A 22,955-nucleotide genomic window follows, 5' to 3' on the forward strand; every position below is an offset into this window, starting at 1 on the left:
TTCCGTGCAGGTCTTAAGCAGAGGCCCCACCCCACATTTGAACTTTGCACCGCCACTTCCTGCCCACAATCAAACATCACCCCCCCAACCCACCTAGGTCCCCCCCACCTGAAACCCCGCCCTTGCCTAAGTTCCACCCCTTCCTAAACTCCACCCCCATAGCCAGGGCTTTTTTTTTTCTTTTCGTTTTTTCTCTTTTAGATTGGGGTTCTGTTTTACCTTATTGATTCATTGTTGTTGATTCTTTTATATTTTTATTTTTCCCAATAAATCTTTTATTTTTCTAATTTTATTTTATTCTTCATACTTCGTTATGGTTCTCTCCTCTTGGCTTGTTCCCCCCCACATACAACGTTTTTTTTTTCTGTTGTGGTTTTATTTTACCTTGTTGCAGTTGTTCCACTTATAGTTTTATTTTTCCTAATATATTTTTTATCTTTCTAATATTGTTTTGTTTTTATTCTTTGAAATTGTACTGCTCCTTTTTTTCTTTTTTTACTGCGCCATGTACCTTGTGGGAGGATCTGTTCACAGGCCGAGGGTCAGGCCCAAGCTCCTGTGGTGAGAGCTACAAGTCCAAACTGCTGGACTAATAGACAACCTCAGATGCCAGGGAATGTCAATTGGAATGAGGCCTCCTGGAGGTCCTCACCTCAGCACAAAGACCCAGCTCTTTCCAACTGCCTGCAAACTCCAGTGCTGGACGTCTCAGGTCAAACAACAAGTAAGACAGGAAGACAGCATCACCTATCAAAAAAAAAAAAAAAAAAAGAAATGACAAAAAAATGTGTTACAGACGAAGTAGCAAGGTAAAAACCTAAAAGACCAAATAAATGAAGAAGAAATACGCAACCTACCTGAAAAAAAATTCAGAGTAACAATAGTAAAGAGGATCCCAAATCTCAGAAACAGAATGGAGAAAATATAAGAAACATGTAACAAGGATCTAGAAAAACTAAAGAGCAAACAAACAGTGATTAACACAATTATTGAAATTAAAAATACTCTAGAAGGAATCAATAGCAGAATAACTGAGGCAGAAGAACGGATAAGTGAGCTGGAAGATAAAATGGTGGAAATAACTGCCAGGGAGCAGAATAAAGAAAAAAGAATGAAAAGAATTGAGGACAGTCTCAGAGACCTCTGGGACAACATTAAACACACCAACATTCGAAGTATAGGGGTCCCAGAAGAAGAAGAGAAAAAGAAAGGGTCTGAGAAAATATTTGAAGAGATTATAGTAGAAAACTTCCCTAACATGGGAAAGGAAATAGTCAATGAAATCCAGGAAGCACAGAGCGTACCATACAGGATAAACCCAAAGAGAAACACATCGAGACACATATTAATCAAACAATCAAACATTAAATACAAAGAAAAAATATTAAAAGCAGCAAGGGAAATAACATACAAGGGAATACCCATAAGGTTAACAGCTGATTTTTCAGCAAAAACTCTGCAAGCCAGAAGAAGGTAGTGGGAGGACATATTTAAAGTGATGAAAGGGAAAAACCTACAACCAAGATTACTCTACCCAGCAACGATTTGCTTTAAAGATAAGCAAAAGTTAAGAGAATTCAGCACCACCAAACCAGCTTTACAACAAATGCTAACGGAACTCCTCTAGGCAGGAAACACAAGAGAAGGAAAGACCTACAATAACAAATGCAAAACAATTAAGGAAATGGTAATAGAAACATACATATCGAAAATTACTTTAAATGTAAAAATGGATTAAATGCTCCAATCAAAAGACACAGACTGGCTGAATGGATACAAAAAGAAGGCCCATACATATGCTGGCTACAAGAGACACATTTCGGACCTAGGCACACATACAGACTGAAAGAGAGGGGATGGAAAAAGATATTCCACACAAATGGAAATCAAAGAAAGCTAGAGTAGCAATTCTCATATCAAACAAAATAGACTTCAAAATAAAGACTATTACAAGAGACAAAGAAGGACACTACATAATGATCAAGGGATCAACCAAAAAGAAGGTATAACAATTGTAAATATTTATGCACGCAACATAGGAGCACCTCAATACATAAGGCAAATGCTAACAGCCATAAAATGAGAAATCGACAGTAATACAATGACACTAGGGGACTTTAACACCCCACTTTCACCAATGGACATATCATCCAAAATGAAAATAAATAAGGAAACACAAGCTTTAAATGACACATTAAACAAGATGGACTTAAGTGATATTTACAGGACATTCCATTCAAAAACAACAGAATACACTTTCTTCTCAAGTGCTCATGGAACAAAAAGATATTCCATGCAAATGGAAATCAGAAGAAAGCTGGAGTAGCAATTCTCATATCAGACAAAATAGACTTTAAAGTAAAAACTATTACAAGAGACAAAGAAGGACACTATATAATGATCAAGGGTTCGATCCATGAAGAAGATATAACAATTGTAAATATTTATGCACCCAACATAGGAGCACCTCAATACATAAGGCAAATACTAACAGCCATAAAAGGGGAAATCGACAGTAACACAATCATAGTAGGGGACTTTAACACCCCACTTTCACCAATGGACAGATCATCCAAAATGAAAATAAATAAGGAAACACAAGCTTTAAATGATACATTACACAAGATGGACTTAATTGATATTTATAGGACATTCCATCCAAAAACAACAGAATACACATTTTTCTCAAGTGCTCATGGAACATTCTCCAGGATAGATCATATATTGGGTCACAAATCTAGCCTTGGCAAATTTAAGAAAATTGAAATCATATCAAGTATCTTTTCTGACCACAACGCTATGAGACTAGATATCAATTACAGGAAAAGATCTGTAAAAAATACAAACACATGGAGGCTAAACAATACACTACTTAATAACGAAGTGATCACTGAAGAAATCAAAGAGGAAATCAAAAAATACTTAGAAACAAATGACAATGGAGACACGACGACCCAAAACCTATGGGATGCAGCAAAAGCAGTTCTAAGAGGGAAGTTTATAGCAATACAATCCTACCTTAAGAAACAGGAAACATCTCGTATAAACAACCTAACTTTGCACCTAAAGCAATTAGAGAAAGAAGAACAAAAGAACCCCAAATTTAGCAGAAGGAAAGAAATCATAAAGATCAGATCAGAAATAAATGAAAAAGAAATGAAGGAAACAATAGCAAAGATCAATAAAACTAAAAGCTGGTTCTTTGAGAAGATAAATAAAATTGATAAACCATTAGCCAGACTCATCAAGAATAAAAGGGAGAAGACTCAAATCAATAGAATTAGAAATGAAAAAGGAGATGTAACAACTGACACTGCAGAAATACAAAAGATTATTAGAGATTACTACAAGCAACTGTATGCCAATAAAATGGACAACCTGGAAGAAATGGACACATTCTTAGAAATGCACAAGCTGCCGAGACTGAACCAGGAAGAAATAGAAAATATGAACAGACCAATCACAAGCACTGAAATTGAAACTGTGATTAAAAATCTTCCAACAAACAAAAGCCCAGGACCAGATGGCTTCACAGGCGAATTCTATCAAACATTTAGAGAAGAGCTAACACCTATGCTTCTCAGACTCTTCCAAAATATAGCAGAGAGAGGAACACTCCCAAACTCCTTCTACGAGGCCACCATCACCGATACCAAAACCAAAGATGTCACAAAAAAAGAAAACTACAGGCCAATATCTCTGATGAACATTAGATGCAAATATCCTCAACAAAATCCTAGCAAACAGAATCCAACAGCACATTAAAAGGATTATACACCATGATCAAGTGGGGTTTATCCCAGGAATGCAAGGATTCTTCAATATACACAAATCAATCAATGTGATAAAACATATTAACAAATTGAAGGAGAAAAACCATATGATCATCTCAATAGATGCAGAAAAAGCTTTTGACAAAATTAAACACCCATTTATGATAAAAACTCCAGAAAGGAGGCATAGAGGAAACCTACTTCAACATAATAAAGGCCATATATGACAAACCCACAGCCAACATCGTTCTCAATGGTGAAAAACTGAAATCATTTTACGATCAGAAACAAGACAAGGTTGCCCACTCTCACCACTATCATTCAACATAGCTCTGGAAGTTTTAGCCACAGCAATCAGAGAAGAAAAAGAAATAAAAGGAATGCAAATCAGAAAGGAAGTAAAACTGTCACTGTTTGCAGATGACATGATACTATACATAGAGAATCCTAAAGATGCTACTAGAAAACTACTAGAGCTAATCAATGAATTTGGTAGAGTAGCAGGATACAAAATTAATGCACAGAAATCTCTTGCATTCCTATACACTAATGATGAAATATCTGAAAGAGAAATTAAGGAAACAGTCCCGTTTACCATTGCAAGAAAAAGAATAAAATACCTAGAAATAAACCTACCTAAGGAGACAAAAGACCTATACGCAGAAAACTATAAGATACTGATGAAAGAAATTAAAGATGATACAAACATATGGAGAGATATACTATGTTCTTGGATTGGAAGAATCAACAGTGTGAAAGTGACTATACTACCCAAAGCAATCTACAGATTCAATGCAATCCCTATCAAACTACCAACGGCATTTTTCACAGAACTGGAACAAAAAATTGCAAAATTTGTATGGAAACACAAAAGACCCCAAATAGTCAAAACAATCTTGAGAAAAATAATGGAGCTGGAAGAATCAGGCTCCCAGACTTCAGACTATACATAGCTACAGTAGTCAAGTCAGTATGTTACTGGCACAAAAACAGAAATATATATCAATGGAACAGGAGAGAAAGCCCAGAGATAAACCCACACATCTATGGTCACGTAATCTATGACAAAGGAGGCCAGAATATATAATGGAGGAAAGACATCCTCTTCAATAAGTGGTGCTGGTAAAACTGGACAGCTACATGTAAAAGAATGAAATTAGAACACTCCCTAACACCATACACAAAAATAAACTCAAAATGGATTAAAGGCCTAAATGTAAGGCCAGATGCTATTAAACTCTTAGAGGAAAAATAGGCAGAACACTCTATGACATAAATTGCAGCAAGATCTTTTTTGATCCACCTCCTAGAGTAATGAAAATAAAAACAAACAAATGTGACCTAATTAAATTCAAAAGCTTTTGCACAGCAAAGGAAACCATAAATAAGACGAAAAGACAACCCTCAGAATGGGAGAAAATATTTGCTAACGAAGCAACTGACAAAGGATTAACCTCCAAAATATACAAGCAGGTCATGCAGCTCAGTATGAAAAAAACAAACAACGCAATCCAAAAATGGGCAGAAGACCTAAATAGACATTTCTCCAAAGAAGATATACATATTGCTGACAAACACATGAAACAATGCTCAATGTCATTAATTATTAGAGAAGAGCAAGTCAAAACTGCAATGAGATATCACCTCACACTGGTCAGAATGGCCAACATCACAAAATCTACAAATAATAAATGCTGGAGAGGGTGTGGAGAAAAGGAACCCTCTTGCACTGTTGGTGGGAATGTAAATTGATACAGCCACTATGGAGAACAGTATGGAGGTTCCTTAAAAAACTAAAAATAGAACCATATGACCAAGCAATCCCACTACTGGGCATATACCCTGAGAAAACCATAATTCAAAAAGAGACAATGTACCACAACGTTCATTGCAGCACTATTTACAATAGCCAGGACATGGAAGCAACCTAAGCGTCCATCGACAGATGAATGGATAAAGAAGACGTGGCACATATATACAATGGAATATTAGTCATCCATAAAAAGAAACGAAATTGAGTTATTTGTAGTGAGGTGGATGTACCTAGAGTCTGTCATACAGAGTGAAGTAAGTCAGAAAGAGAAAAACAAATACCGTATGCTGACACACATATATGGAATCTAAAAACAAACAAAAAAAGGTTCTCATGAACCTAGGGGCAGGACAGGAATAAAGGCACAGATGTAGAGAATGGACTTGAGGACACAGGGAGGGGGAAGGTTAAGCTGGGATGAGGTGAGAGAATAGCATTGACATATATACACTACCAAATATAAAATAGCTAGTGGGAAGCAGCTGCATGGCACAGGGAGATCTGCTCTGTGCTTTGCAACCACCTAGAGGGGTGGGATAAGGAGGGTGGGAGGGAGACACAAGTGGGAGGGGATATGGGGATATACATATGCATATAGCTGATTCACTTTGTTATACAGTAGAAACGAACACAACATTGTAGAGCAATTACACTCCAATAAAGATGTTAAAAAATATAAAGATAAAAAAATAAAAAAGAGCACCTACACAAAACCTATAGCTAACATAATATTTAATAGTGAAAGACTGAGAGTTTCCCCCTAAGATCAGAAACAAGGCAAGGATATATGCTTGTACCACTCTTACTCAACATAACACTGGAAGTAATAGTCACCATAATAAGGGAAGAAAGGAAACAAGACAGATAGACTAGAAGAAAAAAACTGTCCCTGTTTATAGCTGACATGATTATCTATGTAGAAAATCCCAAGGAAGGTACAAAACAAAAACTTCCAGAACTAATTAGTGAGCTCTGCAGCAAGCTAATAGATTACAAGATCAATATACAAGTTATTTGTAACCCATATACAAATTATATTGATATTAGTCTATGACTTTGCTGTAGAACTCACCAATTATATAATTTGTATTTTGATTTGTATATATGTATATGTACATATATAATTTATGTATACTAGTGATTAACAGGTAAAAGGAAAAACACACCATTTACAACTTTTCCAAAGAAAATGAAACTTAGATATACACGTATAAATCATGTATGCGATCTGTATGCCAAAAATTACAAATCCTAATAAGAGAAATCAAAGACTATATTAGTTTTATAGGGCTGCCATAACAAATTACCACAAACTTAGTTTAAAACAACTTAACTTTATTTTCTCACAATTCTGGGGGCTAGAAGTCCAAAATCAAGGTATTGGCAGGGCCATGCTTTCTCTAAAGGTGCTAGGGGATGATTCCTTCTTGCCCTTTCCAGTTTCTGGTAGTTATTAGTAAGACTTGGTGTTCCGTGGCTTGTAGATGCATCATTCCAACCTTGCCTCTGACTTCACATGGTTTTCCTTATGTGTCTGTGTCCATATTTCCCTCTTCTTTTAAGGATACTAGTCATTAGAGTAGTGCTTACTCTAATCCATTATGACCTCACCTTACTTTGATTACATCTGCAAAGTCTCTATTTCCAAATAAGGTCACATTCACAGGTACTGAGAGTTAGGACTTGAATATTTTGGGGAACACAATTAAACCCATAATAAAGACCTAAAAATGGAGAGACATATCATGTTCATGGATTGGAAGACTAAAGAGAGTAAAGATGTCAATTATCCCCAAATTGAAATTCTATTACAACTCAGCAAACTTTTTTTGTAGATATAGGTTAGTTTATTCTAGAATTTATATGAAATGGCAAAAGACCTACAATAGTTAAGTCAATTTTAAAAAGGTAAAGTGGGAGGAATCACTCTACCCAATAGTAAGACATCCTATAGAGTGACAGTAACCAAGGGTGGTCTTGGCAGAAGGATAGGCACATAGGTCAACAGAAGAGAACAGAAAATCCAGAAATAGACATACACAAATATAAAGGCACAAAATCAATTTATTGAAGGTAGCCTTTTCAACAAATGGTACTAGAACAACTGGACACCCATAAGGCAACACAAAGAGATAACATGAAGCTAAAGTTTATAATGTATGCAAATATTAACTCAAAATGGATCACAGACTTAAATGCAAAACATAAAACCATGAAAACTTCAGGCAAAAATGTAGGAGAATATCTTTGGGATGTGGAGCTAGAAAAGGAGTCCTTAGATTTGACACCAAAAGCTAGATCCATAAAAGGAAAAAGTAATAAGCTAGACCTTATCAAAATTAAAAAGTTTTGCTTTTCAAAAGACCCTGCTAAAAGGATGAAAAGCTACGCACTGGGGAAAATTTTTGCAAACTACATATCAAACAAAGGACTAGTATTGTCTAGAATAAAGAAAGCACTCTCTCACAATCCAACAGTTAAAAGATACAATTCAAAAATGAAGGAGTAAAAGACACAGTCATTTCACCACAATGGATACAGGGATGGCAAATAAACACACCATCATTAGCCCCTAGGGAAATGGAAATTATAACCACAAAGAGATATCATTACAAACCTATCAGAATGGCTAAGATAAAAAGTGGTGAAAAAAACAAATGCTGGTAGAGATACAGAGAAACTGGGTCACTCATGTTCCTGGTGTGAATGTAAGATGGAAAAGCCACTTTGGAAAATGATTTGTTCATTTCTTATAAGAGAAACATTCATTTACCATATAACCCAGAAACTACTCTCTTAAACATTTAGACCAGAGAAATGGAAGTTTATGTTCACGCAAAAATTTATACAAAAATGTTCACAAGCAGCTTTATTTGTAAGGGCAAAACACTTTTTTCCCCTTAGGGTTTACTTTTAGTAAGAATTTTGATTCAGAACAAGGTATAACCTCACATTAATAATATTAGAATGTTTTGTTCCAAAATGATTTACCTGATGCTTAGTAAGAGTGATGATTTTCTGTATGTACTGTATTTGTAAAATTTCCTTCTCATTTGAATTCTGTAATAGTATATGATTAAAACACTAAATAAAAGTAATGTTTACAATAATAGCTAACATTTATTAAGCATTAACTATGTAGTACACATTAAGGCTTTACGGTATATGTATTTACTTCTTAAATTGCAGAACACTATGATGAAATATATGATATTAATGGAAACTAAAACAAACAGGGGTTAAGTAACTTTTGCAAAGGGACACCCACATAGTAAACAGTGGAGCTCAGGTGATACTGTACAAGAGAACCCTACATTTTAGGGTTGAGCTCTCATATGAATTCATTAATGTCTAACTAGGATTGAAATATGATGGAAAGTAATTCTGCACTTATAGTAGTCTAGCCTTTCTTAAATGTGAATTCTCTGAAGGTGAGTTATTTATGAGTTTACGTAAAAAAGGATTCTCACATTCATAATCTGAATTTTTTGATATCCCAAAGCTGAATGTCATGGGCAAACAGGTAAAGGATTTACTAAATTAATTTTTTCATACAGTTTTTCTCCATTATGAAGTTTCTGATGTTGAGTAAGGTGTGAATGACGTCTAAAGTCCTTACCACATGCATTACATTTATAAGGCTTCTCGCCAGAATGAATTCTCTGATGTTGAGTAAGTTGTGATCCACGATTAAAGGCCTTTCCACATTCGTTACATTTGTATGGTTTCTCACCAGTATGAATTCTCTGATGCTGAGTCAGATGTGAACCACGAATAAAGGCCTTCCCACATTCATTACATTCATAGGGCTTCTCACCAGTATGAACTCTCTGATGGTAAGTTAGCTGTGAGCTACGAATAAAAGTCTTACCACATTCCTTACATTCATATGGTTTCTTACCAGTATGAAAAATGTGATGTAGATTAAGTTGTGAGGCACAAATGAAGATCTTCCCACACTGCTTACATTCATAGGGATTCTCACCTGTATGAATTTTCTGATGTTCAGACAGTTGTGAGCCATAAATAAAGGCCTTTCCACATTCTTTACATTCATAGGGTTTTTCACCAGTATGAATTCTTTGATGCTGAGTAAGATGAGAGCCACGAATAAAGGCTTTCCCACATTCCTTACATTCAAAGGGTTTTTCACCAGTGTGAATTTTTTGATGTTCAGTAAGTTGTGAGCCACGAATAAATGATTTACCACATTCTTGACATTCATATGGTTTCTCACCAGTATGAATCCTCTGATGTCGAATAAGCTGTGAGCCATAGTTAAAGGCCTTTCCACACTGCTTACATTCGTGTGGTTTCTTACCTGTATGGATCCTCTGATGTTCAGTAAGTTGTGAGCCACGAATAAAGGACATCTCACAGTCTTTACATTTATAAGGCTTTTCACCAGTATGGAGTCTATAATGTAGAGTAAGCTGTGAACCATAACTAAAGGCTTTCCCACATTTCTTACATTCAAAGGGTTTCTCACCAGTATGAATTCTCTGATGTTCAGTAAGTTGAGAGCCACGAATAAAGGCCTTTCCACATTCCTTACATTGATAGGGTTTCTCTGCAGTATGAACTCTCTGATGGTAAGTTAGTTGTGAGCCACGAAAAAAGGCCTTCCCACATGCATTACATTCATAGGGTCTTTCACCAGTATGAATTCTTTGATGCTGAGTAAGATGAGAGCTACGAATAAAGGCCTTCCCACACTCTTTACATTCATAAGGTTTCTCTCCAGTATGAATTCTTTGATGATAAATAAGTTGTGAGGCACAGATAAAAGCTTTTCTACATTCCTTACATTCATAGGGTTTCTTAGCAACATGAACTCTCTGATGGTAATTAAGTTGTGAGTCCCAAATAAAGGCCTTTCCACATTCTTTACATTCATAGAATTTTTCATCAGAATGATTTTTCTGATGTTCAGTCTGCTGAAAGCCAAGGATAAAATATTTTCTGCACGCTTTACATTCACAGAATTTCTCAGTAGAATGAATTCTCTGTTGTAACGTAAGGGATGTGGTTTGACTAAAATTAGGCATTTCTTCATAGACTACTAGTTGCCTAAAAAGTCCCTCTTTATTTTTTAAATGGCTTTCAAACTGGTCTCTGCATTCCTTATCATCTTGAAAACTTTTGCACTCACACTTACGGCTTGTAAGTTGTTCTACTATCTCCCATTGAGATGCTTCTAGTTCATAAATTTCTCTTTTTGATGATAGCTTCTTTGTTTCACATCTGGATTCCCAGTCTGTAAGATAACAAGTAAACAAATGCTATTTTCATATTCCTGGAAAAATGAAACTTCTAAGGTAGAAATGGTGGACTCAAACTGAATATCATACTCATAAGATGTCAGTGCAACCAATGGAACAGAAAAGAAAAATCCATAAATAGACACAATTATAAGTGCAAATTTAGCATACAATAAAGGTAGCAGCTAAAACAAGTAGGGAAAAGATGGACTCATTTTTAATAAATGAAAGTGATAAACATAAGGATAAACATAGGAGACACTGCTTTGGGAAAGATCCCCAGCGCTCTCCTTACTTGCTGCAAATAATGAAACCTTCCTTCTCCCTTAAAAAAACAAAAACAAAATAACAATACGACATAAGGATAAACATACAGAAAAAAGATGAAATTGCATTAGTACCTTAGAGCTTACAGTAGGATAAATTCCAAATGGATCAGATACCCTTACTTAGAGAAATGAAAACACAGAAATAACTAGAATAAAACTTGGGTGACTTCTTCTATAACTTAGGAATGCGGAAATTTTTCCAAATCACAACTTGATAAAAATGACCACATTGGGACTTCCTACATCCAGTGGTTAAGACGCCATGCTTCCACTGCAGGGGGCATGGGTTCAATCCCTGGTTGGGGAACTAAGATCCCACATGCCGTGCGGTGGGGCCAAAAAAAAAATGATGTTGGATTAATTATCTATGTAGAAAAAGTAAAATTTTTAAAAATGACCATGTTACAGTAAAAAACAAAAACAAAAGAAAAGGTTAGCATGTCAAAAACACATTAAGGAAAGTAAAAGGACAAGCTGGGAAAATATAGATATGTATAGATATCTATACTTATGTGAACTCTATCTCAAAATTGCACTAGCGGGACTTCCCTGGTGGTCCAGTGGTTAAGACTCCACGCTTCCACTGCAGGGGGCACAGGTTCGATCCCTGGTCAGGGAACCAAGATCCCACATGCTGCGTAGCATGGACAAAAAACAAACAAAAAAATAAAGCAAACAAAATTTTATTTTAATTGCACCAGCAAATTTCAAAAATTCTGATGCAGAAAGTTTTCACTGAAGCATGATTTGTTACAGAAAAAGATTAACAATAACCCAATTTTCCATCAGTAGGTGGCTGGTTGAAATAATTCATGGTATATCTACATCATGGAGTACTATGAAGAAGTTAAAAAGGAATATCTCTTTATATTAATATGAAGTGCTGATTGAAATACACTGTTAATTGTAAAAAGAAATGTCGAGCTTCCCTGGTGGCGCAGTGGTTAAGAATCCACCTGCCATGCAGGGGACATGGGTTCAAGCCCTGGTCCGGGAGGATCCCACATGCCATGGAGCAACTAAGCCCAGGCACCACAAGTACTGAAGCCCGTGCGCCTAGAGCCCATGCTCCACAGTAAGACAGGCCACCGCAATAAGAGGCCTGTGCACAACGAAGAGTAGCCCCCACTCACCGCAACTAGAGAAAGCCCACACGCAGCAGCGAAGACCCAACGCAGCCAAAAATAAATAAATTAATTAAGAAAAAAAAAAGAAATGTCAACTAAAGTATGTATAGTTATGCTCCTTTTATCTTAGGAAGGAGAGGAGGTGGAAGAAGTATAAATGTATAATATACATTTGCTTTTATTTTAAAAAGGGGGAGGAGTAAACCCCATAGTTACAGGGTAGGGAAGGAACAGGTGGAGGAACCAGGAATAGAAGTCAGATTTCTTTGAATATAACTTGTTTTGTAGATTTGACTTTGGTGGTATATAAATATATTAAATAATTATAAAACAAATTTAAATTACAAGAAAGCACAGCTTAAAAATTGAAAGAAAAAAAAAAGAACCAGTATTTACAATTGGTGGCATAACCATACAAGGAAAATACTAGAAATAACTTTCAAGCATAGTAATTTGACTGTGAGATATACCCCATGAAGGGAACAAAAAACTGCCAAAACAATTATCTTAAACTGTTTTGAGTAATCATATTGTTAGTGGTAGTGCTGATCTTCTTATTTTAGAGCCTTCTTGTATAATGTGGGATAAAATATGTAATTATGTGATATTCTAATTGCATCATTCTTAGTGTCCTTGATAACTGGGACTCCTGGCATGGGAGAGAATAGATGCAGCTGTAAGATCATAAAAAGGGTTAAATAAAAAGCCTATAATTCAGAATTTGAATTGAATTGGTATGAACTCATGCTATAGTTTATCTTATGTTTTTTAATTAAGATTTTATTTCTTAGAGTAGTTTTAGGTTTACAGAAAAACTGAACTAAGTCCAGAGAGTTCCCACATGCTCCCTTTTCCTTCCCCTCCAGGTTCCCTTATCAGTAATAACTTAATATCTTGCACTAGTGCAGTACATTTGTTAAAATTGATGAATCTATATTGATACGTTACTTTCTTCTATTTCTGTTCGCCCTGACTCACCCTAGCCACACTTATCTGTTGATCCTCAAAAGGATCAAACTCACTGCTACCTCAGTTCCTCTGCAACTGCTAGTCCCTCTGCCTTAAACTGCTCTTCTTGGGAACTCCCTGGCAGTCCAGTGGTTAGGACTCTAAGCTTTCACTGCCGAGGGCCTGGGTTTGATCCCTGGTTGGGGAACTAAGATCGCACAAGCCACGCAGGGCGGCCAAAAAACAAACAAACAAAAAACCCCCCAAAACAAAAACCTGCTCTCCTCCCAAAATTTGCATGGCTTACTCTATTCATGTCTCCCCTCAAATGCAAGCACCTCAGAGAGCCATCCTTAACCACTCTTTCCATAAGAACACCTCCCCCCATTACTGTGTGATTCTCTATGCTTTTTGTTTTGCTTCATAACACTCATCACCCTTTGTATATTTTTATTTGTTACTATTTCTTCTGCTAGGAAAGATCAATAGGGATAGGGAATTTTTCTTGTTTACTGTTATATTCTCAATACTTAGAATATAGAGGGTATTTAAAAATATTTTTTGGATAAAGACTCATACAGGTTTCACTGGATCAAAAATATAAAATGTTAAAATGGTTATCATTGAAAAAGGAGGGCTATTCCCTGTTTGAAAATACAGGGGAACATGAAAGAAAACAAGGGAAGTGGTAAATGGAGCAAAGAAGGGGATTCCTTAGGTAACTGATGCTAAAACAGTTTTGTCCTCCAGGGCTCGGGATTTTACTCCACAGGCCTAAGATTAAAAGGCCTTGGTTGGGTCTGTGAGGAGAACTTCGGAGCCAATAACTCAAAGGTGTGGCCAACTTATTAAGGAATTTAACAACGGCCTCCTTTTGCCTGATCATCTCTTACTCACCTGGGCTCAGACCTCTTGTCACATCCCATACAACCTTCCAAGGGTCCTTCCCTTGCTCCAATAAGGAGAGCACATCTGGCTTAGAAATGGAAAATCCTGCTTATAAGAATGGAAATGGATATGGTTACACTCTGCTTGTCCAGAATTAAAATTGAGTCCACTGTTCATCAAGTAAGAAGGTCAATTACAAAAAGATTCAGAGAAAGGATATCTGAAGAAAAGAGTAGATAAAAGTGCCCAATGGAGCTGTCCATTTCAAAGTCTATAAGGCACAAAAAATTTATTTGGGACTAGGGGTCTGAAATTCAGCTAGGCACTTGGAAACTTTTCTAAATTTCACAAAGACTGAAGCTGAATTATTGGGAACAGACAAAATTACCCAGTGAGACCAGGTTGCTGTAGTTCTCCAACATCACGTCTCTGTACAAATGCTTCTGTTCCAAGTCCAGGCACTCCCACTCTTCCTGTGAGAAGTCTATGGCCACATCCTTGAATGACACCAAACTCTGAAATGACAACCCAGGGTTAATGGTAAAATAAAGAAATAAATAAAGAAAAGTATTACATAAAGTGGCCAAAACAGAAATACGTTGAAGCTGGAAGCTTGCAATATGGCTAAGTAATGGAAAGGAAGGGAGTGTGATAAATGCAGAGCACCTAAACAGTTTCTAAACATTCCTATTACTCTGTCATAGCTTCTTGTGAACAGTTACAAGAATGAACAAAAGCCAGGTAAGTGGAGTTCTCTGATTAAATGAAATACTGCGTGCAAGCACATAACACAGGCAAATTCTCAAATAAGTTGCAAATTCCTTCCTCCCCTCTTCCCTTTAAAGAATTGAAAATAAGAAAAAGGAAGGAAGGAAGGGAGGGAAGAAAGAGAGGATGGAAGGAGGAAGGGAGGGAGAAAAAAACAAAACTGATGGGCCCATTTCAAATGTCTTTTAAAATGTTTATCTTAGAAAATAAGATTTCTATATAATTTAAGAATTTATTTCCAACTCAAGTCTCAGAATAACTTAGCAATAATATTCTTCCTTGTCCTGGCAAATCCTTTCATAGACATCATTTTTATAAGGTATACAATATTCCATATTGTAATTATAATCTTTTTCTTTTTTTCTTTTTTTTTTGCTGCACAGCGCAGCTTGTGGGATCCTAGTGCCCCCACCAGGGATTGAACCCGGCCCTCGGCAGTGAAAGCGCAGAGTCCTATCCACTGGACCGCCAGGGAATTCCCTGTAATCATTTTCTTATTTTCCAGTATTTAGTTTGTTTTCCTTCTCTAACATCAGCTCTGTTTCTAAAATTCACAAATATCTAACCCTCTGGCTGATCATTTTACCACTCATCATTGCTCACTGTACACTTTGCTTATTCTGAGCAACAGAAAACCAATGAAAGATGAGCTAAACTCACACAGATGTGGCCCCTGACTTACACATTCTATTCAAATTTGAAATGGACCTTGTTACTAATATTACCTCACCTCTGAGGTATTCACTGACATGACACGCTCTCTCTCTGTTCTCAATCCTATATTTGATCACATTTCCAATCTTAAAAGCCTCACAGACCAAAGATTTCACCACATTCTGAGATAAACAGCAATCTTCTATCCTAATCAACCAGAAAATGGAGATCAATGAGAAAGAATGAATTTTGCATGTGTAGTCCCATCTCATCAAACCACATTCTGACACAAGAGGTTCTACTGTTTCCTTAATACACTTCCTGATTTGCAAAATGGATCCCTAAATATGGCTAGAGAAGAGAGGGGTGGGGCTTAGTGAGGCAGAAAATCTGGAGATAAGAATATTGAGCATTCATATCCTAGAAAACAATGACTATTTGATGAGGGGAAGAAAAAACACCAACTCACATGGGGCATGGCTTAGAAGGGCAAATTATTAGTCCTCCTCTGGCTTCTTCTCGTGGAGACGTGCTGAGTCCTGAGAATACAAGAGTCAGGAAAGAAAAAGGAAACCGTGAGAATAGGCTTCCTTCTAAATGACTAAGTTAAGATAAATATTTCCTTCCCTTTTCATGGCACCTGGTCCCTTCCATGCCCCAATATATATACTGAGATTTGCAGAAATATAAACAATCAAATCCCTTCCCCAATCCCAAAAAACATAGATACAGAAGAATTAATTTATGCTAAAGCAGTACCCAATTCCTATGATGTTCTTAGGGTTCTCTGACCTGTCCTAAGTGGTTAATATTTTCAGACTAGGGACCTCTGATCCAAAATGTATCCAAGTCATACCTGCTTCAAGGACAGTTATGGGGCCCTCAGGCCTAGAAGTGCTCTGTATCCATGTAGGCCAAATCCTGGAACAAACACTTCCCACAACAAAGATCTGCCTTTTTCCCCCAGGCCCAACACACTAAATAGCTCAGGGTGCCTCCCTGGCTCATTCTCACATTCCAAGGTGCAAGAAGCATTCTGAGTCCAAATTGTAGGCTTCATCCAGGCCACGCAAAGTCACACTAGACTCATCAAGTAACCAAGGAACAAATCCAAAGCATTCTTTTTGTTTTTAATTAATTTTTTAAATTTTTATTTAATTAATTTATTTTTTGGCTGCATGGCTGTGGTATCTTAGTTCCCCAGCCAGGGACTGAACCTGGGCCCTCGGCAGTGAAAGCACAGAGTCCTAACCAGTGGACCGCCAGGGAATTTCCCCAAAGTATCCTTTACCAGAAAATTGCCTGGGGACTTCCCTGGCGGTCCAGTGGTTAAGACTCCTCGCTTCCACTGCAGGGGGTGCAGGTTCAATCCCTGGTTGGGGAACTAAGATCCCGCATGCCACGTGGCACTGCCAAAAAATTAAAAACAAAAAAAGAAGGGCTTCCCTGGTGGTGCAGTGGTTGAGAATCCGCCTGCCAATGCAGGGGACACAGGTTCGTGCCCCGGTCCGGGAAGATCCCATATGCCGTGGAGCGGCTAGGCCCGTGAGCCATGGCCCATGAGCCTGCGCGTCCGGAGCCTGTGCTCCGCAACGGGAGAGGCCGCAACAGTGAGAGGCCCGCGTACCGCAAAAAAAAAAAAAAAAAAAAAAAGAAGAAGGCTGCCTGTTGCATCCAATCATGGCCTCAGCTGAACTCAGGAATTCTGGAGGCAGCACTCCCTTGTTATCCTGCTGAACATCATTCTGCCTCTAAATGTAAGGCTGGGGATGACTAGAGAAGGTGGCTGTACAACAAATAATTTTCACAGAGCACATACTATGCGCTAGATTCTTTATACAATTAACACTTATGTGATCAGCAAACAGGTCTGTGAATTTAACCACTCTCTGCACCCACTGGCTATAGAATCTTCCTTATACTTGTTTCTTTTCGTAACAGCTTCATTGACATATAACTCACATTCCATAAATTCATCCTTTTAAAAATACAACTGAGTGGTTTTTAGTATACTCACAACCATCTAATTTTAGAATATTCTCATTATCCAAAACCCCATACCCCTTAGCAGTCACTTCCCACTCTTGTTCCCTCAGACCTTGGCAACTGCTAATCCACTCTTTATATCTACACATATGCTTATTCTAGTCATTTCATATAAATGAAATCATACAATATGTGGTCTTTGTGATGGGCTTCTCTCACATAGCATAATGTTTCAGGTTAGCATATGTTGCAGCATAGATTAGTACTTTTGCCTTTATACATATTGCTAAATAATGTTCTATTGTATGGCTACACCACATTTTTCCCATTCATCGGTTGATGGACATTTGCATTGTTTTCACTTATTGTTACTAAGAATAATGCTACTAAGAACATTCATGTACATGTTTTTGTGTGGACATATGTTTCATTTCTCTTAGATATATACACCTAGGAATAGAATTGCTGGATCATATGGTAACTCCATGTTTACCTTTTTGAGGAACTGCCAACTCTTTTTCAAAGCAGCTGCATCATCTTACAGTTCCACCAATATATCAAAGTTCCATTTTTTCCACATCTTCGCCATCTTTTGGATTAAATTCATTCTAGTGGGTTTGAAGTGGTATGTCGTGATTTTAATTTGCATTTCCCCAATGATGTTGAACATCTTTATGTGCTTATTTGTCATTTGCGTATTTTCTTTGGAGAAATGTGTATTCCAATTCTTTGCTCATTTAAAAAATTTGGTGGTACTTCCCTGGAGGTCCAAGTGCTTCAGACTCCGTGCTTCCACTGTAGGGGACACGGGTTCGATCCCTGGTCGGGGAATGCCTCGTGGCGTGGCCAAAAGGAAAAAGGAAGAAAAAAGAAAAAAATTTTGGTTATTTGTCTATTTATTGTTCAGTTGTAATAATTCCTCATATATTCCAAAATACAATTCCCTTCCTGAACTTCTGATTTTCAAATTTCGGGTCCCACTTTGTGGGCTGTATCTTCACTTTCTTGGTGGTGTCCCTTGAAGCTTGAAAGTTTTTAATTTTGAGGAAATCCAATTTATGTATTTTTTCCCCTTTGGCTGCTTGTATTCTTACATTTAGGTCGATGGTGCATTTTTTGTGTGTGGCTTGAGGTACGAGCCTGTGATAAAATATTTCACAAGTTGATGTCATGGCTAAAAACTCTCAATTCCTCTTCACAGGAAGTTTGCTAAACCCACATCCTAAATACTTCTCTTATCAAGGTCTAACACAATGTACCTTTGCCAGGCTATCCACGGATACCTCAGTAGCCTTGCCATTGTACACAATCTTAACTGCATCCACCTTTTCCCAGGAGGTATGACATTATATGGAAGACATCCTCCTCTGAGGAGATTCATTTAACATGCTCATTAAGGACATAAAAATACTCACAAAAGAGCTCACAAAAAAAGGCATGGGCCACTGCCTCACACATAATGCAAAGCCCTGACACCTTGGTTAAATTCCTGAAAAGTATTGGTAAAACAGGGCAACTCTATGCCTGACACTGTCAAGAAACTACAGTAAAATCTCTCAGCACCCATAATGTCTTTCAGTCTTATTTGGGTCTGGAAGCAACATATTCCTTACTTACAAATTAACAGAATCTGTTCAAATTAACATCAGCAGTCACTCCTGTTAGTGCCCTCAGAGACTCCGTCTCTGCAGAGGCTGCAACAATCTCCTCTCATGCCTCTGAACCCCCTCTGACGGCCACCAGGTGCCTACAGGCTTATGATGCAAGAAAGTACCCCTTTTGGCCCTAGGCTATACACCATTAGAGTGACAACTGCTGGCTACATACTAAGATCTCTTGGAGATAAAGGCTCTCAAAGACCCTAAGCCTGGGACACTCTGAACCCAGATGCCTACTATGCCTTGGATCATGGAGGCAGCACCCCCACAAACTCAGCACAGGTACATCCCATAGGCTCAGCCAAGCCTGAGCCCTCTGGAATGTTCCAACTACAGGAGGGAGTGGTCTTCCCTGTCCTTAGACCCTTGCCAGATGCCATGGTGCTAGAGGAGGTCACCCCTCCCTCAGAGCCCTTGACTAGGAATCCCCCTGGGGTTAACTAAGTAAACAGCAATGTGAGCCCACAGACTTTATGGATAGCACTGCCACCATCATAGGTGATGGAGCTAAGTGGAATGTTGCTGCTTTCCATTCCTTAACTAGGATGTCCCCCATAAAGGACAGGATCCAAGGATCAGAACAAGTGTTCAAACTTTAGGAAGTCATCTTTGCACAAATGTCCTGACAAACAAAAGGTCCCATCTGCATATTTTTACAAACTCTTGGGCCACTGCCTAACAGTTGTCCCTTTAAGGGTAAAGAAATCTGGAAATCTCTTGCCTTACAGATGCTCAAATATAAATCAAAGTCACTCATCTCTATATATACAAGGATTCACCAGGACAATCCTTATTCCCTTCAGAGTTCAAGACACTACTAGTAGTGACCAAGGCATACATTTCACTTCTCAAAACACACAATGCTGGGCTCTTGGGAAAGGCATTCAATGGAACTTTCATCTCCCAATAGGTCCCAGGCAGCTGGCTTAATTAAGAGACACAATGGTCTCTTTAAACAGCTCCCTTTTAAGTGGCAGTGTGTATGGGGATATATGTATACATATAGCTGATTCACTTTGTTGTACAGCAGAAACTAACACAACATTATAAAGCATTTATACTCCAATAAAGATGTGAAAAATAAATAAATAAATGGCAGTGTGGCAAAAGGACACCTACACGTGTCTCTCTCTTGCCTCAAGCCTTAATCTCTCTTAAAAAGGCCCCTTGTCTGACTCACATCTCAAAGAAACTTTAGAAAACCTCCTTATCACTATTTCCTATATTTAGAGGGAGAATGTCTCACCCTCCATGCACATGAAGACTCATCACATATGAGGTCTTTTAATAATAACGTCTCCCTCTAACTTTATGGATTTTCAATCCTGCTGCCATTTCATAAGGGCTGTAGGTCAGATTGAGGGCACATACTCTCCTCAGACCCATTAACCATAGATTGTCCCATGGGAGAAGCAACTGTCCACCTGGTATGTGATCCATTTGAGCCTGAACTTTCCCTACCCAGGAAACCTTCCCCAATATTTGGATTATAAGGTGTTGAAAATTAATCTGGAATCTCCTTCTGATCCCATCCAGGAAATTCAAATTGGTGCATGTAGGCTAAGGCTCTTAATCTATAGGAAATACAGAAAAACATGTTAATGATACCAGACTGTGGGAAACTATACAGAACAAATCACCCAGTTTCTTCAACAAACACATTATAAACCAATCGCAACAAAGAGGTCTTATTTGGACCCAGATTCAAAGAAATTTTAAAATTTAAAAAAGATATGCCCTGAGAGGCAGTCTAAACTCTAACTGGATATCTGATATTAAAGAAATATTGTTTGAGAGAAAATAATGGTATTGTGATTACGTTTTTAAAATGACTCATCATTCACAGACACACTGAAATGTTTATGGATGAAGTAATACAACATCTGGCATTTGCTACAAAATAATTCTGGGGTGGGCAGAGGTATAGATCATACAAGACTAGCTATGAGTCAATCATTATTGAAGCTGAACAAAGGATGGTACATGGAGGTTCATTACTATCTTGTCTATTTTTGTACAGTTTGAATTTTTCATAATAAAAAGTTTAAAAAAATGCTGATCATGGCTCAGTGAATTGATTTTACCACACACACACAAAAAATAAGGTAACAACACCATGGTTTGAAAACTCTACAATAGCATATTAATAATTTTCTTAAGCTTTCCAACAACTAGCAAAGTACCTTGAATAAAACATAAAATCAAAAAATAGTGATTAGTAAGTAATGATACAGCCTCTCTGAGGGAAAATATAGCAAGAAGTATTAAAATTTAAAGTCCACACATAAGTTGGCCCAGAAAGTAGCATTCATCCTACTAATAAACTCATCAAATGAGCATCTATATTTATCCCACCACCGTTTACAAGAGTAAAAGACTGATAGCCATCTGAAAGTTAGTAAGGGTCAGTTTTTAAACATGGAAGTATGGAATACAGTTCAGCTATAAAAAACGAATAAGCCCGTCATGTACTAATATATGCATAGAATCTCCCTGGAAGTACTCAAGAAACTAGTCACACTGGTTGCCCTCTGAAGTGGGAAAATTCCGTGACTAAAGGCAGAGTTGGGAGGGAGAATTCGCTGAAAGCTCTTTTGAACCTTTTAAATACTTACAATATCATCTCTTAAACAATAAAATTGAGAAGAAAATACTAAAAGAAAGGCTTCAAATTTCACTGTGGGATTTATTCTATTCCTTCAAAAATCTTAGAAAAGGACTAAGTATACAGGCGGCATTAAAATATTTGGCACATGAATATGTGTACCTCAGGTTAAAAGGACAGAAATGGAGTGGAACATCTTTGGGTCCATTCCTCTAACCTCCCCCCATCCCCATTATTCTTAGGAATAGCAACGCCCAAGAACCAGATCACTAAAAGGATCCTTGCTATAGATTTTCGAGGGCAGAAAGATATATCCTGAAAATCCAGAAAGCAATTCAGAGACAAAAAAGAAAAACAACTTACCTTGGATAAAACTCTTAGTTGTCCAACAGCTACTCTTCCCTTGTCCTCTGGTCACCTGTGTCAGAGAAGTTGGTAAGAGTTAAATAATCTTGAGACACCAAGCCTTTCTTTGAGCCCAGACTGATTTGTTAGAAACAAACATCTTCTACTCCCCCTGCCCCACCCCACGAGTTAAAGTAGACACTCAGCCGAAGCTCAGCGAGTGACCTGAGTAATGATACCCTCCCTCTTTGGGAACCAGAGTGGAAGTCGAGAATCCGCATAGGGCTCCCCAGGTGGATTCCTGAGGGGAGACTGGAATCTTACTACCTCGATTTTTGCCTCCTCTCTTCTCAGCCCCCCGAACTTGAGGCTGTTTCTGGCTCTAAAATTCTCATTCTGAGATCAGGTCTGTGACTGGGAGACAAGCTTCTTTATCTGGTCATTCTCGCAGCTCAACACAACCGCTCTCACGTCTGAAGACACAATTACCACTCTCTCAAGTGGTCATACACAAAATCATGCAGTCCCACAGGCACGTCACGTTACACACACACACACACACACACACACACACACACACACACACACACCGGCGTGCTGAGGCCTGAGGCTCTAGACACGGCCGGTCTTTGTCCGGGGGCTCAGACAACGTCTCACCTTCTGCTTCTCCGGCGTCCTGCCGGGTCCCAGCGGTCCGGGTCCAGATTAACAGTCCGCGCTCCCTCAGCCGCTGCGCGGGTCAGCTCGTTCCAGCATTAGCAGCGCTGACAACCTAGTAGGAAGTGACGTTACATCCGCAG

The 22,955-nt window shown here is 38.0% G+C and overlaps 1 protein-coding gene across 2 annotated transcripts; it reads right to left on the reverse strand.

Moving 5' to 3' along the window:
• Positions 1-213: 213 nt before the first annotated feature.
• LOC102973519 (zinc finger protein 345) lies at positions 214-22,899 on the reverse strand. 2 transcript variants are annotated; one of them, XM_055079286.1, is made up of 8 exons: positions 22,813-22,899; positions 22,174-22,228; positions 18,041-18,381; positions 16,031-16,100; positions 14,528-14,654; positions 14,149-14,244; positions 10,076-10,843; positions 214-747 (listed from the first exon to the last, which is right to left on the reverse strand). In XM_055079286.1, exons 4-8 carry the CDS (start codon positions 16,037-16,039, stop codon positions 620-622), a joined length of 1,128 nt encoding a protein of 375 aa, XP_054935261.1. In that variant the 5' UTR covers positions 16,040-16,100; positions 18,041-18,381; positions 22,174-22,228; positions 22,813-22,899; the 3' UTR covers positions 214-619. The 2 variants fall into 2 exon arrangements, with proteins under 2 accessions (XP_054935261.1, XP_023988244.1); XM_024132476.3 differs by lacking the exon at positions 214-747 and having other exon boundaries at positions 7,487-10,843.
• Positions 22,900-22,955: the final 56 nt, after the last annotated feature.

The sequence above is a fragment of the Physeter macrocephalus genome, chromosome 17 (assembly GCF_002837175.3).
Source record: "Physeter macrocephalus isolate SW-GA chromosome 17, ASM283717v5, whole genome shotgun sequence".
NCBI classification, from domain to species: domain Eukaryota; kingdom Metazoa; phylum Chordata; class Mammalia; order Artiodactyla; family Physeteridae; genus Physeter; species Physeter macrocephalus.